The sequence below is a fragment of the Rissa tridactyla genome, chromosome 6 (assembly GCF_028500815.1).
Source record: "Rissa tridactyla isolate bRisTri1 chromosome 6, bRisTri1.patW.cur.20221130, whole genome shotgun sequence".
NCBI classification, from domain to species: domain Eukaryota; kingdom Metazoa; phylum Chordata; class Aves; order Charadriiformes; family Laridae; genus Rissa; species Rissa tridactyla.
In genome coordinates, this window is record NC_071471.1 from 9,983,213 (window position 1) to 10,000,709 (window position 17,497).

A 17,497-nucleotide genomic window follows, 5' to 3' on the forward strand; every position below is an offset into this window, starting at 1 on the left:
AATTAAAGGTGGGTGCAAGTGACATGTGCCCTGTGGGAGACTTGGCGCAGAACCTATCACAACATGCCCCGGAATCAGGTCACTTGCTTTTTCAAGTAAGTTTTTAGATAAATAGTAGAATAATGCATTAAACCTGCTGATGCCACCCTCTTGTTGCTGGATATGGCTATAGCTACCACAAATGGTGGTAAGTCATGGTGATGCACTGTAGGTTTACCTAATTAACACGCATAACTAGAAGGGGAAGATATCTGAAACAAAATGCAAAGTATTAAAACTATATTAAGAGAAGGATGGCGCTAATGTCAATGTATGTTGGTGTTACCCCCAAAGGGAGCTGGGCAGTGGCCAACCCCCCCAGCTCTGTTGAGGTGCCACCACCACTTGCACTTGCCTGTATGGCTCCGAGGTTCTCTATCAGCTGCTCTGGGTTGGAAGATCCTAGAAGAACAGAGCTCACTCCCTCGTTTCTCAGGCACCATGCTGGGAATTAAAGGCACAAGATGGTCAGGGACACGGGCTTCACAACACACCATAACTCCAGATCCTAAAGTTTGTCAGGGTTCCTATTTCTATTTGAAAAATAATGACAACATTACTTGTCAACCTTCACTTTATTCCTCCAGCACTACCAGGAAGATGCACAGGCCAGTTAACAATACTGATACTCAAACTAAGGATGGGAGCACTATCAGAGTACCTGTAGCTTCAGGAGTTTCTACAAGGTTTCACCTGCCCACATCCCTCAACAACCCAAAAGGCACAAACTTGCGGTCTGTGTTTCAGAGTGTTGCCCTTCACACTACAAGGATGTGAGCCAGTTGATGCACATGCGGCACCACGGCACCAGCGATGGCCAAAAGGCACTGGCACAGTGGTCCCGTCCCCCACCCCATCACCTACCGACGGCCAGCTGAGGCAGTGTGCACCCCAGGCGCTCGGCGATGGGCGACAGGTCTTTCAGCTTCACCTGCTGCTTTCTGCCTTCCTCGCTTATGATTTTCTCTTTCAGCCACTGGTAGCACTGCAGGTGAATTACATTGCAATCACCTGTTAGCTTTCATCTCCAAAACTGAAATATTTAAGGCAATTATAAACAGCTCTTAAAAAGTCACAGCCAACCCAGGAGGTAACGGGGGCTGAATAACGCAATGCTTTGCTACCCAAAGCAGTTACGACAGGACTGGGATGTCTCCTGTGAGAGCCTACATCTGTATCTCTCTGGCTTTACGCAACTGATGGGCTCAGTCTGGAACATGGAACCTCCTCAGTTTTATTTTTGGACCACTGGATCCCATTGCAGAGCAAAAGAAGTGAAATATTAGTCAACTTGAGGAGATTTTGACAAACAGAACCCCAAAAAATTTCTGAGAGAACATCTGATCATGTTCAAGATTTACTGTTACCATTCAAGATTAGAAAATTAATTAAAGGAAGCTGAGATTTCAGTTCTCCCAGCTCCAGAATTGAAACTTGATTCTGCTTCACTCTCATCAATTTTAATTTGGATCCCTCTCTGCAATGCTAGCTGCTTAGCTAGCTTTTACCAAATACTAATTTTATTTTGGAAAAAAAAAAAATCACAAATGCAATGAAATACCACATTCAAAAATGCTGCCCTTTGTAAGCAAGTCAGCGTAGACTGCATCTTTCCTTCAAAAAGCAGCAAGCTGAGCAAAAACTAGCAAGGGGACTTGGATCAGTCTGCTGGCACCTGTCAGATGGTGTTGGCTTTTGCCCATCAGCTGATACATAGCCTCAAATATAATTTTGACTGGGTTTTTCTCCAAATCCACGACATTTTAATGCTGTGCTGTTTTTCAAATCATTAAATAATATTCCTGCCACAGGCACAATACGGGCGGACACGCCATAACACCCAATAAGAGTGGGTGGGAGACGCCATAACACCCAATCAGGATAACTGTGGGAGAAACCAAGGGCTGTGGTGACCACAACGCTGTGCCTGGTGAAGAGTTTTTGAAGTCACAGCAGCCGTATTGATCAGCTGGGAGCATTGAAAGTGACAGAAACCCTGGGCTTGTGCCTTCTCATTGATGATGGCCCAGCAATGTAAGGGAGGTGACGGCATCCTTCCGCAGAGCCTGGCTCCGGTGGCGTGCTGCCCCACCGCCTGCTTGCAGCCATCAGCTCACTGCGGTGCAGAACCTGAAGCATCTTTATAACCCAGATTCTCCCGCTCTTTGGAGAGTGGTTGCCAGAGAAACCGAGCTGATCCATCAATACAGCAGCACTCAGGCCAGCCTTCTCATGAGGGAACTGTTTTCCCTTTGTTATTTTCCCGCCCTCACAAAAACAGCACATCTAGTTTTCTCAAACATGCAACAAAAAAAAAAATATACCTTTAGCGCAGCCCTTGAGCTTTCAGGGACCCCGTTGCCGTATTTCCCTGAGATGATCCCACAGGCTAGTGGAGACCACGTCATTGCTCCGACCCCTGCAGAGAAAGCAGAAAAGGAGATTTTAGGGGACTGGGAGAAATCAGAGTTGTATCAAAAATAGGACTTTCAGTTAAAAAAATAAAAGCAAAACAATCACTGCTCATTTCTATTGCCGCTGGCAGTGATGTTCACTTAACGATGCATCAACAGCATCTTCCTGGAAGACACCGACTAGTTTATTCATCCAAAACCTTCTTGTGAGAGCCTCCAGCCCTGTCCTAGATCCTGCTGCAGCAAAGTACCTGAACTCCTGCTTCTCAGCCCAAGCATCTCATTCACCCGTGCTGCCCTGAGTCTCAAAGAGTAAGAAGCAGCCATGGCAATTAGCACCTATTTTTATTAGGGGCACAGTAAGCTCGTTTTCGTCTTAGGTCATTAGATAGTTGCTTGTCTTGTCCCCTTCAGATCCAGCGGAGGAGAGCACTGTTCCCATCTAGAGCCCAGGTCAGCAAATGAAATAGCTGAAAGGCACAGCAGTCTCAGTCTTACCTATTTTATGATATAATTCCGGCAGCTGAACCTCCACTTTCTCTCTTTGGAAAAGATGGTATTCAGCTTGTTCACACACGGGTGGAATCATGTTAAACTGCCTGGCTACGGAGTAGGCTTCCTGGAGAAAAGAAATTAATAGATAAAATACTTCATGAAGTAAAACATAACGTACCAGCCAACACTCCTTGAGTGTACAGGAGCCAATAAACTCAAGTTTTGCTGCCCCTTAGCAAGGCCACACATCCCTGAGAATGCTCCTGTGTTGCCCCTGTGCCTGCTGCAGCAGGCCACGTGCCCACCTTCTGCCTCCTCCAGCCCAAAGCTGCTTCAGCGCCAGCACAGCAACAAGCCAAACAGCTTCCCAGCTGGGATGGTGGGTGCTGAGCTTGTTTGTCCTGTTCTGACCCCACCACAAGAAGTAGGGACCAGCAGGATGCTCCTGGCACCTCTTCGAATCACAGAATGGTTTGGGTGGGAAGGCACCTTTAAAGGCCATGTAGTCCAACCTCCCCTGCCATGAGCAGGGACATCTTCAACTACATCAGGTTGCGCAGAGCCACGTCCAACCTGGGCTTGAGCACCTCCAGGGATGGGGCATCTACCATCTCTCTGGGCAACAACAAATGCTTCTGGCAAAGCATTAAGGATGAGCCGTCAGGACACTGGCTCCCCCAGTCTGGGGTTTTGCAGACAAAGCCAGCTAAGAGGTCCCTTCGGCTGAGCAGGGATATTTCCCATCTGCACCTCGGGATGGGACATGCACAGAGCAGTGGGGGCTGTTCCCATCACAGCAGCAGCACTGATGGTCCCGTGGGTCACGGAGCTGCTGCCAGGAGCCACATCTTAAACCGGGCATCAGTGGCCATGGGTACAGACATCAAACAGGAGCTTTGCCAGAAGTCTTAAAGTCAGCCAAAAAAAGCCAAAATGAAACAACCTCCAATTAAACAAGACAAGACCCCCCAAACCCACTAGATCAGCCCATCTCCTCCCACTTAACATTGGGCTCATTCCAGAACAGGGTTTAAAATTATTTTAGGTGAAAATATGCTGGATGGAGTAAAACGCAAACATCCCCAGCCCAGACCCACACTCGTGGTTCAGCTGATTACCAAGTGCCAACGCTTTCCTAAAAATCGACTTTACCATGATCTCCATAGCGCTCCAGCGGGACGTTCCCCAGTACATCGCCATGCCTTGATTTATGACGTGTGTCATCGCTCGGACAATTTCTAAAGAAGGAAAAAAAGAAAAAAAAAAACAAACTATGTGAGAACTGCAGAGAAGCCCGTTTTTCAGCACCAAATCCTCCCAAAGACACTTAGAAATGCCAAGTACACCGACAAGCCTGAGCAGCTTTGCATTAAAAGCTGCTTCTGCTGTGTCCTCTTGCTCGAGCGTGGATGAAAAAGCGTTGACGGTGCGAACATAAAGACTTCTAACCTGCAGTTGTTTAAAAACTTCTTTTACCAACTGGCGGTTGCCTACCTCCGCCTTACAATATTTCCTTTAAAATTTAACATAAGAGGGCAGCACAGTCGAAAAATAAACTAAAAGATAAATTAAATTTATTTTAAAATTTGTTTACTAAAAGCGTATATGTGATCCTGCTTCTTTTTACTAGGAATATTAGGATACCGGGGACAAAGTTGGATGTCTGAAGCCGGCCCAACCACGGGAGGAGCAGGCGGCACCTCCGCAAAACCTGGCACAGCTCCTTAGCACAACGGTCCCTGTGTCCTCCTTTTCCTTTGTGAACAGGGAAGCCTGCAAGGGTACTCGTGCTGGGGCAGAATCTTTAATTTCCATCCATCGGAACCTCTGCCGAGCAGCCCTGCCTTCTTGGGGGGGGGGTGTGTGTGTGGGGGTGGAATCCCATCATAAAATTCAGTTTGCAAGAAAAGGAAAAAAAAAAAAATTGTCCCTCATGGTTGCCCAGAAGGTTACAGTGCCTAGTAGGATGTCTCACTAATAATAATTATATTAATAATTATAATATAATTAATAATCATAATTAATAATAAAATAGCCCCTGCTTACCGTTTGCAACTCATTTTTAAGCCTGATTTCTCCCTGGAAGTAGCCTGCTGGGTACACGGCGTGGCAGGGGGGCCCAGGCAGCGCCTGTCGCATCCCTGCTCCAGAGAAGCCGGGGACCGAGCGGGGTTCCCCGGGCAGGAGGCGCCGGGGACTGTCAGAGTCCGCAGCCCTGGGGTCACAGTCCCAACTGCAGTAATAAATCGGAGCGACTAATAGTCTACGTCTATATGATGAATTTCTGACCCATCGAACTAAGGTGGAAAGTGTCTGGTTGGAGGCAGGGCTGCTCAGAGAAGCCCCGTGTGTTTATTACATCCCTCGGGGTGTCTGCTGTTGCTTGGACAATGACTCCAGGCATCACTGTCTCAAGATCGAGGGCCTTTTATATCATAAGGATTCTCGTACTATTTGGGGGGGGAGGGGGAAGAAGCTTGTCAGAGGGGAGATTACACTGCCAATCTTGATGTTATTGTGAGACTTCTTCTGCAGGCAGCGACAAGCAGCTAAAGATGATGAAGTCTCCATTTATAACCCCAGAGGGCTGTACAAGAGAGACCGTTCCTTTTGCGCTGGGCTTCTGCCTTCCTACCGAAAAGGGAAATTTCCTCTTCAGGAAAATGTTGGCTTGAGGAGTTTTCCCCAACCCCCACAATAAAAAGTAGAGTTCAAATGCCATATATTGTTTTCCCTTTTTTTTTTTTTTTGGCTTCGTTTTGGCCAAAGCCATACTCTTCTCTATTTCTAAGCATTTTATTCTCAGGCATGTATTAGTCCAACAAAATGTCCCGTTATCAAGCAGCCACCCTGCTCCCCGCAGGCATGCTGTGCGTGACAAGCAGCTGTACGGCAATCACTCCCTCCCTCCTCGGCAGCGCCGCCTTCTCACTGGGTCTAGTTTTCTATTTTTGCTGCACTACCATTTAGGAATTTTGATAAGCATTTCATCATACGCCTCTTACACATTTCAATCCATGGTTGTTTTCATTTCTCCCACCTCTACTCCTTTGAAGAAAAACTTAGGTCAACTCATAAAAAACATGCATTTTATATATATATATATATCTTCTTGTTTACCCAAGCCTGCTCCCATGGGTATGATGATGGGATGGCTTGTGAAGACCACATGCCTGGACCGCTCGGTCTGCCAGCTGGGTGGCACAAGTGGCATCACTTAAGAAGTTTGTTTGGTTTTTTTTTTAAATATAAATGAATAGTTCAAAACCCAGCAAACAGCCTCCAGCAGCATAATAATTTTGAAGTAGCTTAAAGTTCCCTGATAGGAACAATGTCACCTTCCCTCCCTGCTTGCCAGGGCTGCGGATTGGGGCTGGCCGTGCAGTGGGCACCTGGTCCCCGGGCACAGTGACAACGGGGGGTCTCACCAGGGAACGCTCCTTCCCCACAGCCTGAGCTGCTCTGCTTGTCTGCTGGAAAAGCTGATGGGGATGAAAAAAAGCATCTGCTAGCACAGTTGGGGGATCAGATCTCCAGCCTGACTAACAAGGCATGAAACTCACAGAAATTCAGTAGAAGCACAAATCCTGCCCGTCACCCATCTCCCAAGGTGCCCCTCCGGGGGATGCCGTGTGATGGCAGAGCTGCCTGGGCAGCGGGGTCAGCATCACCCCATGGATGGGTGACCCCAGCAAGGATGGGTGATCCCAGCGAGGGCAGCCCCTCGTCCTGCCTGCCCTGTCAGAGCCAGGACCGGCTGAGGGGCGAGGAGGGACACTGCTGCCCTGGCCAGGGACGTGCCAGACCTGACTGCAGCCTTGTGCAAAGACCCTTCTGCAGAGTACTCATCTTCAGACTTTTCTTGAAGCTAATATTGCATTGCTTTTATGATGACAACCTTTTTTAACTTGCTCTGAGACTTTTAAGAAAGTTAAATATATTTCTGAGTTTTTGATCAAGCAAGCTTTGCCTGCTGCTTTGGGGACCAGAGTCACCTACAATAAAGAAGGCTCATCTTCTCCTATTAGGTCTCCTCTACCCGTGCCTCCGAAGGCAGCCTGAGCTGGGCCATGACCAGCCCAGGGGAGCGGGAAGTGATTCTGCTCTGCCTGGGGCAGGGAAGGGGCAGATGAGTGTTTCTATATGGCTGATCCATCGCTTGCTGGTGCCCACAGACACACACAGCACAGCAGGCGGAGGACCCCACAAGTGACAGCAGAGAAACCTCACCTGTCTTCCATGCAGCAAGTCACAAAAACAACATGAACATTCAAAGTTTATCCTTTGAATAATTTGGTGGTACCACGCTCTTTGCTCATGCAGGGCCCCTCACATAGAATCACAGAGTGGTTTGGGTTGGGAGGAACCTTTAAAGGCCATCAAGCCCAACCCCCCTGCCATGGCAGGGACATCTTCAAATGGATCAGGTTGCTCAGAGCCCTGTGCAACCTGAGCTTGAATGTTTCCAGGGTTTGGGCATCTACCACCTCTCTGGGCAACCTGGGCCAGAGTCTCACCACCTTAATGCCACCCTCATGTTGGCATGAGTGGCACAAGCAGGGAACGTTTAAGGTTACCTACAAATCTCTCCCACAGGGACAAAAGCTGCACCCTCCCAAGGTCACTGCCGCACCATGACAGCAACTGCAGAGCAGCTCATGGCTTTCCTGCCCTTCTCAAAAACACCTGGAGACTTTCCAGCCATCTCCTTCCATCCACCCAAGTCCCCTGCAACTGCAACATGGGCAAGATGCTGCCTGCACAGAGTTAAGGAGCAGCTATTTGCTCATGGGAAAAGCACAGGCACGTAAGGAGATGGAGCGGGGATCGTATGTCTTGTGGAGGTAGCTCAGCACTTACTGTGCATGCCAGATAGTGCAGAACTGACAGATGGTTCAACAGATGCTCTGGGATAGAAGTGGCTTAGTAGGTGAACCATAAAAAAAGCATGAAGTACATAGAAAGAATCAACACCACACCATTCATAATAAAAATGTCCCTTTTTTCACCCTGCTCAAAATCCCACCATCCACCACAGTTTAGACCTTATTGTCAAGCTCCAGCACTGCTAGCAGTATCGGTAGCATCTTAAAGGCTGCAAACGCCTGAGATCAGCGGTGTGTCGCAGGCACAGGAAATATATTCCGCACTGCCTCGTTAGATGACAACTGACTGAGCAGAGAGGTCATTTCTCCCTCCAAGACACAACATGTCACATTCCTTGACCTCATCAGCTACTAAAGAAATCCTCATTGGTCCCAAAATCCTGGGCCAGTTCCATGAACCCACAGCTGCTGACACTGGTCGGCCGGGGCAGCGACACTGCCTCCCACCCACGGCTTGTGCCGGGTCACACAGCCCCACATTCGTTAAGAAAATAGGCGTCACAACCACTGAGAGACAAGCCAGGAGCTTGGGAGGGGCCTGTCAAGCTCCAGGTTTGTTTGATTTACATGTACTCATCCATGACAGCTTCTGCAGCCTGCAAGTTTTTCTTCTTGCTATTTTTTATTTAGCTGTGAAGCTAATCTTCTGCCACAGTGTGAACGGTTGTGTTAACTCTGATGGGAAAAGAGAAGGAACGGGAACTGGTGCCCATTAAATAGGGCACTGACCCCAAAACTTACTGATGAAGGTTCCTGGGCTATATGGCCACGTACCAAGCGTGAATATATGGTTATCAGCAATGAAACACAATTAAAGTGCACAGATAGTCACAGATCTTGCAAGTTCCTACACTCGTTCCCCCCGTCTGCGTGTAAAAGGACTGTTCTCCCCCAGGAGAGGGGAGCTGAGGCTGAGCCACCTTGGGCAGAGCATTGCTGCTCTCTGTGCCTAGGGGGACACGCTGTGTCCTGGGGGGCCACATCCATGCCCAGCCCCTCCGCTAAGCCCACCGGAGACTTGGCTTGTGCTGTTCAGGACAGTGAACCCTAAAGTTTGCTAGTTGCTTCTTGTTTCTGACCACGCACTAGATCGCACCCCTGGTTATAGCACGGGAAGAAGCACATGCTATCCGGGCAGCCCAGGGGACGGGGACAAGGATGGGGACGGCAGCGCTGGCACGCTCCCCTCTCTAGAGCTGTCCACACCAGGATTAGGGATATACAGGTTTCATTTGACAGAGATCAGCCTTAAACACAAATTCACTTTACCTGAAATCGGGAAAAGAAAATAAAGAAACAAACAACATTAAAGCCACCACTGGGACATAAGGGAAACTTCAATTTCCTTTCAAGAGATACAAATTCATTTCACTGAAGCATAACCGTATAGGGCTCCAGGACATCACAAATCAGCTATTGTATATTTAAGCTGCCCCACCTGAATATTTAAGAAATAAACCATTTTTCATTTCCTACCATCATTGGTCTAAGCCTGTAAGCCAGGATCAGTCACGTTAAAACCTTTAATTCGAGCTCCCACTAACCTTCCATAGGGGTATTATTGTCTGGCCGGTTGGCAAAGACGACGTCCACGTACTCCAGCTGCAGCCTCTGGAGAGAAGCCTTTAGCCCTGGAAACAGCAAAGCATGGTCAGAGCAAGGCAGGAGCGTGGCAGCACAGAGCTGACAGGGATAAACCATACTAGGAAAAATAGAGCTCGTTATATTTATATACATACCTACTATACATACACACAACTATATAGCATATGAGAAGGATACCGCATAAAGTTGTCCCACATCAGTGCAACCATATTAAGAAAACACCAGTTTGGCTGCTCGCAGAGGGTCCGTCTGTCCCCCTTCCATGAGAATTTGTTTTATTTTTTAATGAGGCTGAGATTTGGACTGGAACAGACACCTGCTAGCAAGCACGTCCGTGGCCAGCCCATCAAGACGCAGCTGCCAGGGACGGGCTTCAGTGCTCTGCTTCTGTTCAGAGTTAATTTAATAAAAGTCACATCACGGAGCCGTTCTGTGCAAGCTCAGGGCTCCTGTCCCACCCAACCAAGCCCTGCCCTGGGGGGAGACCTTCCAGAAACTCCAGCCCAGAGGGGAGGATGGTGGGACTCGGTTAGATATGTTACGATGAGCAGATAGAGCACCACGGAGGGCTCTGCCCTCTCTGCAGGGTGAGCAAGCCGTGCCCACTAATGCATGGCACAGGGCAGAAAGAGTTTCTGCAGAGCAGGACAAGGCTCCGTTTCACAGCTACAGTGCAGGACTGCCCAGGCTTCAACAGCTTCTCCATGAGGATCTGATGGGAAATGGCATCAAAAGCCTACATACGTATATGTATATATTTATATATGTGCATGAGAGAGAGAAAAGAGGATTTCTAACACTTATTTTCTATGAATCTTCCCAGGAACAAAATGTTTTTATGAATGTTCATGAAGAATGAGCCAAAATAGAGCAGTCTGAAAATGTTCCCTGGATTTTGAGATGAAAAAAATGGCCATTTTTGCCAAATGTATTTTTAGAAAATAGCTAACATTGACCTTAACATTATTCACTATGTTTTCTTTGAAGTTATTTCAACTGCTGCCAGTATTTTTCTATCATTTCATGAAGTAGCTCCACAAGAGACGGAAAATGGATGAGTTTGGACCTCCTGTGACATGGCTGCAACTTCCCAAAGCAACTGTGGGTCTAGTGCCACTAGCAGCCGGGACACCACCTGATGGGTTCAACGAATGAGAGTTCAAAAAAGTAGCTAAAAAACTTTCTCCAGCATTACCTTAACGTGAAAGTCACATCCTAACGTAGCTGAACTCTGCAAATGCTAAATAATGAAAACTTCCCAGGACGTACAAGCTGGTTACTATGAGGCAAAACCAACCGTGATCCAGGGATACTCCTTATCTCTGCAAAATAGCTCCTTTGAGATGGAAGGTGACCAAGTCTGCACCCCAGGGAGGAGGCTTCCCGGCTCACCCAGTTCATCCCACATCACCTGTTTGGGACGGAATCAGCCAGGGTGTGGTGCGGGCGGCAGTGGCATCCCAGGCGAGGGGTGGATAATACAAACATAGTAATGGTATTTTCCATATAATCAATGTTTTAATGTATACAGAACAAATCCTGGTTGTCAAAGGTTGTGACGAATGGGCCATTGCAGATCCCGGTGATAAAACATGCAAATGGCAAAATGCAAGTTAAAGCTGCCGTTTCTGGCGGGCAAACCTGATTCGTTGCAGCGGGATGCTACCTTCTGATAAGCAAAGATCAAAGCATACCCCCGCCTGTTCTGTGGTGCATACCCCCTGTGCCATCAAACTACTGACACCGGGGCTCACTGGTAATATAGACGAGCCTGATTTTTTTCTCTTTTAATTTGTCTCGGCAGCAAACATTAGCTTAACCAACCACCACCGTAAACAATTAGGGCTTATCCCATAAATCAAAGAGGAGGGTAATTACCCCAGCATACACAGTGCAATAGGGAGAATTGCTTTTCATTGCCGCAGCCGTTGCGGTGTGCTGGGTTGTGAAGGGTGCTGCTCCCCTGCGTCACCGGGGCTGGCATCGGCATCGCCCAGCGAGGAGCAGCCGCTCCCCGGGGACCGGCACAGTCCTGAGCTCCCCCAAGGACCTTGGCACTGAGCGTATCATCTCCCAGGAACCCACAGAACACATTTTGCACATCCCTCGGCGGCAGCAGACACAAGTGGGTCAAACAGCAACAAGAGGCAGGCGGTGCGAAGCCCTCGGTGGAGAGCTGAAGCACAGGTACCAAGCCTGATGCTCCCCCTCTGCCCCGAAGGCTTTCTGCCCCCCCCAGGAACCAGGACACCCCCCATAATTCCCTTCCATGGCTTCACACAGCTTTTCTCTAAACCTGTGCTATTTTTATTCAGGATTTATGTGGAAGACAGACCCAGGCCTCTGTGCTTTGCTGGGTCTGGGACCCGCTCGGGATCTGCTGTTGGCCCAAGGGTCCTCCTGGGGGGTCTCAGGGTCCACTCCGGCCCCCATCAGGAGCCAGCCCAGGCTGGCACCTCTCGCTGGGACAAGGTTGTGGCTGACGCTGCTCATCCTTAATATGACAACAGTGTGTCTTTTTATGGGTGCTGCTCTATTTGCGTCCTGCATGTAAAATCCCGTGCAAATTATAATTATGGCCACAGTCACCATGCCTGGGTGCCTGACCCAACAGCCCTCCAGGCAGAGCCAGATCAGGTGAAACACACTTGTCTGTATGGAAAAACGTATGTGCTCTCACTCCCTCTCCTACAATAATGTGTCCAAGAGAACAAAAAAAAAAGCAAGCAGAAGGAAGATGAGGCACATGCATTAGACGCAGCAAACACCTGGGTGAATAAATCCCGGTGGATGAGGAAGGTCACTCAGCAGGATGCAGGACTGGATGCAAGGAGCTGGGCAAGGGAACGTACATGAAAGCAGAGCACCTGAGAAGAAGCAGCACCAAGAGCAAACCACAGCCCTTCTCATCCCTTCCTGCTCCGACAAGGAGCCCACACAGCCACGGACACGTCTGCCCACCACGCGCTGCTGCCGGGAAAGAGCCCGGGGGGGTGTGTATGTGTCCCCCCCACGTATCAGCACAGCAGCTCGAGGCCAGCCAAGCCTTTCTGCCACAGGGACCGCAGCTGATCCCGCTGCAGCAGTTGGGATCGGGGCTGTTCTTGAGGACAACAGCATAAAGCTGCTGGAAACCCGCGTGAGGCAGCGGGCGATGAAACCCCGGCGTGGGAAACCCCGACTGCTGCAGATGTGTGATAAAGCAATGCACGCACAGCCAGCCAAGGACAACACACTGGCTTATTATAGCAAAAAAACCAAAAGGTTATTGCTGCATAGAGACGTGGAGAAGGCTTTTTGTGTGCAATGTGTTTGCTCACACTTTTTGAGGAAAGACAGAACAATCCTTCAGTGCATTTTGGGCACGGCCAGACCACCCTACCCCACCAACATGTACCTTCAATGATGTGCTTTCTTGAAAGCCCTCTTTCCGTTTCAGCTCTGCAAAGGAAGAACAGGGACACAGCTGTTAGAGGTCTGAGGTGCTAACAATCAGGGAGCGCTAATTTTGTATTCTGGTTTAAACATCCCAAAAATGAAATTACAACTCATACAACAGGGAGATCCTGCAGCTCTCTTGTGTTCCCAGCTTCAAAGACGACAGCATCTGGGACGAGTAAGACCATTGCTAATGTGGTAACAGCCTTGCTATGGATATTGCCTGGCCCTAAAGCTACCAGGTGACATTTCTAAGGGGTAAGGATGCTGGCAGGGCAGCGGTGGCTGCTGGGACCCGACAGCGCGGGGATGGGGCTGTGCCCCGGCCGACTGTGCACCACTGAGGCTCCACTGGCAGCGTCTGCTGTTTCAGAAGATGGCAGCATCCAACCTGTCCTCCCAGCGCAAAGCTGGCAGACAGCAAAGCCAACAAAGCGCTCCTCCCAACACAGGCACAAAGGTACCGTGAAGGTTACCCCCAAAATCATTAAACACCCCATCTGCTGGGACCGGACCTCCTCCAGGCAGGTCACCTTGCCAAGGCAAGGCAACAAGGAACAAGACCCAAACAACCATGGCCCATCATCCATATATAAACTAGATTCAGAGGCAACACATGGCTTCATAACTTTTCTTTCTGACTGTTTAATTTTGCCTGTCTCTCTCACACACCAGGCAGATCCTGACCCTGCTGCGAAGCAACAGCACAACGAAGTGGGATAGCTACTATAGACCCACCATACCAAAATTCATGGCAGTGTCCTAGTTACATCCCAGCTTTCCCAGAGAAGCAGAGGACTGTGCTGCACCTCAGCTTCTCTACACCATTAAATAACTTCAGTGAAACGGGGGAAAAAATAATTACAGCCATTTGCACAAGATCTCTGATGAAAGTTTCTCCTCAGATATTCTGGTAGATTCAAAAAAATCCACACTGATATTTTGTTCTGGGGCCAAAAACCAACGCACGATGGAAATGAGCTGAAGAAAGGTGCAGGGGCTGAAAAGCAGGGCTGGTTACCCCTTCCTGGTGCCGCAGCCCTGCTCAGGGCAGGGACACGGCCTCTGCCAGGCTCCGACTCTTTAAAAGAGTTAGCAAAATGAGGAGAAAGAAAACGATGGCAAGAAATCCCCCCTCTGAGATGCCAATTAATCTCCACCTGGTTTTACAGCTGTAAAAGGGAAAAGCACGCAGCAGCAAACACCACAACAAGTAACTGTGAGACTTACTTTCCACCCCAGTACAGTTTTGTTGTTATGACCAGGCTGGACCTCCTGCAAACAGAACAGAAAAATTACTACCGTTACAAGTAAAATTGATAATATGAGTAACCATGCAGGATGCTGCCCATCGACAAGCGTCTGTACCCTGGCTTCCCACAGCCGTGCCTGGTTTCGCCTCCCTGGGCTCAGAGCGAGCGTTCACACATCACTATAATCCTTTTTACAACAGGTCTAGAGGCCACTTCTCCTCCCACCCTCAGGTCTGCTGCGGGCAGGGAGCGACGGTAGCTGGTGTCTGGAAACCGAAGCTAATTCAAGTGAAGTCACCAAAAAAAGTGACACATTTTTCACTATGGAGTAAGCATTCTCCAGAACCAAAGACTCTGGTGCTATTCCTTCTTGGTATCCAAGTCCAGTGTTTCTCATTACCATGCGGTATTCCAGAGTTATTAAAATCCCAAGAGTAATACAGTCACTGAATTAATCTATAAATTCCAGTGTGGTACTAAATTAAAGATTTCTTTCACAAAGTACCTTGCTGATAAACTAACTGTATGTGTACAACACAATTTCTCCAGCTTTTGCTAGACTTTTTTTTTTTCTTACACAGTACCCAGGGTATTTCTTATGAATTATCATCCCCCCTAACGCAGGGGATACTGATTTTGATGAGAGCACTGCTGGGAACCACTCTTCACTTAAAGGCTGGATATGACACAAGCAAGAGATCTTTAAAAATTATGTAAATGCTCTTAAAACTAAACAACATGTGCTAACGTGGTGCATCATTTAAATTACATATCATCTCCTACTGGGCTACCCAAGATGAAGGCCCATCACAGCTTTGCATTCTTAATACATAGTCTTATGTACACAAATAAGGATGCCAGCACAGAAATCATCCGTCTCCATACACCGTGCGTGGAAAAGATGGTGGATATGCCCAGAAGTTGTGTTAACTGTGCTGCTCACAGAGACAATGGTCTTGTGCAAGGGTCGGGGCAGCACCGCAGGCTGATGATCGCAGCTGTTGTGCACTCCCAAAAAAAAACCGGAGAGCATTTTTATTTGGCACTTGAAAAAGTCTGGCTGCCGCAGGACCCCTGGCTGGCTGCTCTGGGCACGGCCCACACACCTGCAAGCTCCTGCTCCTGGGCCAGCATCACCTAACATGCATCATTTTTAGAAACCAGAAGAATTTTCGTATGCCCAGGGGTCCCGCTCAGTTGGGGTGACAGGGAGCGGAACAGTACCTCCATCCCTTCTTCTTCAGGATGTTTCCTAGGATGACTTCAGCCCTGCAGGAGAGAGAGAGTCCTGTGTGAGGGGAGGCAGGAGGATGCTCAGCTCCCCCGGACGGTGCCACACAGATGCCAGCTTGCAGCCCCGCTCTCAGCTGTGCAGCTCTCCCTTACCCTCCCCGGGTGACAACAACCCAGCACAGCTGGGATGGGTCCCGTCCATCAGTACAAAGCACCTTGTGTGTCCCCCCACCCACGGGGACGGACCTGCACCCCCATGCCCTATGTCTGCTTGAACCTGCTCTGGGAAGGCAGAGCCACTTTGTCCCCGCACCAGGAACGTGATGTCCCAGGCCACCTTTTACACTAAATACAAAGCCGGATAAATCAGCTGAAGTCAACTATATTATGGATGGATTTTTTTGTTTTTCCCCAGTCCCACAGCAACACTAAGTAAGAGCATTAGCTCCGCTGCAGCCAGAGCGGTTCCCCGTGCCGGGAGCTGCACTTGGGAGCTGTCACTGGCACAGGCCATCCGTCACCATTAAGATGCACACTGACTTTTCATTTATTCAGGACATTTTCCTCCCTGTGCTAACAGTAAGTGGCATGAGTGATACGTTTCAAGGCTTCAGCTGGGTGCAAGGGGGATTGGGTTTGATTTTTTTTTTTATTTTTTCTTTTTTTTTTTTACTATTTTTTTTTTTAAAAGTGCTCCAAAAATAAAGGTTTTTCTGTGCCCCCTCAGGGAGAAGGGGGATTCCCAAGCACCAGCAGGGCCCTATCCATGCTGAGGGACTGTGACCCAAAGAGGAGCAGGGCCAGGCGGAGGGGCTCTGGGGAAGCGGAGCGGGACGCTGGGCACTCACTTGCCAGCTGCGTACACCTCGGCCGTGTCGAACAGGTTGACGCCGCTCTCGTAGGCGATGGTCATCAGCTGCTCAGCCACCTTGGGGAAGCAGAAACAGAAAGGTGAGGGGTGGCAGACTGCATCCCGAGCAGCCAGCAGCTCTTCCCACACCAGGAAAAGCCCCTGAAGGGGCTTCAGTGGGGCTGGGAGGGGTGTCAGCATCCCCCACCCGGGGGGTCAGACCCTTCATCAGGGCACCCAGGGGGTCGTGTGCTGGCCCAAGCAGCACCAAAACACGGATTTACATCAGCTTCCCTTTGACTCATCCTGAGAGGAATTAATCTTTTCTCATAGGAACGTTCTAGGCTTTTCTAATAGGAAAGCAGCCAAGAATTTAATAGAGTTATAGAAGATCCTCTGCAAATCTGTGGAGTTTAATACAGAAAGGATATTTCCATGGAAAGAGTTTAATATTTTTTGGCCACCCGACAGGCTGTCCTGCAGCTCTCTGTCAGACTTCATGGGATATTTAAACAGCTGAAGGTCATTTCATGTGATCCCTATCAGAGCCCCGGGGGGTCCCGATGCTCCTGGGGGGGAATTCTGCACCCGGAGGGACATGGCAGTGCCAGGGGTGGGTGGATGCCCAGCCACTGTCCTTAGGGTGGGCATCCCCAAGGCCAGGTCTGCGTTTCAGTCCTCTTTTTCCATGCACAAACACTTGGCACTGACTTATTCTAAACAAGGAGGGCAGAAGAGCCAGCAAGCAAATTTATGACTGAAACAAGTCGTCTCGCTTCAGCCTGCAATGCCAAGAAACCGGAGTGATCTCAGTGATCCACCATTGTCAGAAGCAATACCACCAAAGAAGAAGAGAATTAAAAAAAAGGAAAAAAAAACCACAAACATTTTGAGTTCAGACTCCTGGGCCTTTTTCTTTCCGCAAAAGTTATTTTAGGGTTTCTGTTATGTACTAGACGGAGGGCTGCCGGGAGGTCACTCTCCCTTTGATGGCTCGCATCTGCAGCGTGCCTGAGATGGAGGGAAACCCATGTGCTGCCCAGCACTCGGGAGGATTATTAACCAAGATTAAGAGCTATCTGGTACAGGCAAGAGTGCGTAGGGAACCCAAGCTCATTTTCATTTGTTTCATCTTATTATGGAAAAAAAATAAATCATCCGGCAGCTCCTTGTAAGCCGAGCCCCTGCCTGCATTTATGCTTGTTGCTGATTAGATACATGATGTAAAAATAGTTTCCAATTTCTGCTCCAGGAACAGTACTGCTGCCAACGGTAAGGAGGAAA

General features: G+C 48.9%; 1 protein-coding gene across 4 annotated transcripts in view; it reads right to left on the bottom strand.

The window, feature by feature from the left end:
• The window catches only part of KCNAB1 (potassium voltage-gated channel subfamily A regulatory beta subunit 1), an 84,682-nt gene that overhangs the window by 429 nt on the left and 66,756 nt on the right, over window positions 1–17,497 (bottom strand). For all 4 annotated transcript variants that reach the window (XM_054204437.1, XM_054204438.1, XM_054204440.1 and 1 more), the window contains 10 exons: window positions 16,212–16,291; window positions 15,355–15,399; window positions 14,108–14,152; window positions 12,837–12,880; window positions 9,379–9,465; window positions 4,101–4,186; window positions 2,952–3,072; window positions 2,364–2,458; window positions 904–1,024; window positions 395–483 (listed from right to left, as the gene is read on the bottom strand). In XM_054204437.1, the coding sequence (XP_054060412.1) occupies window positions 395–483; window positions 904–1,024; window positions 2,364–2,458; window positions 2,952–3,072; window positions 4,101–4,186; window positions 9,379–9,465; window positions 12,837–12,880; window positions 14,108–14,152; window positions 15,355–15,399; window positions 16,212–16,291 (813 nt within the window). The remainder of the gene's footprint in view (window positions 1–394; window positions 484–903; window positions 1,025–2,363; window positions 2,459–2,951; window positions 3,073–4,100; window positions 4,187–9,378; window positions 9,466–12,836; window positions 12,881–14,107; window positions 14,153–15,354; window positions 15,400–16,211; window positions 16,292–17,497) is intronic.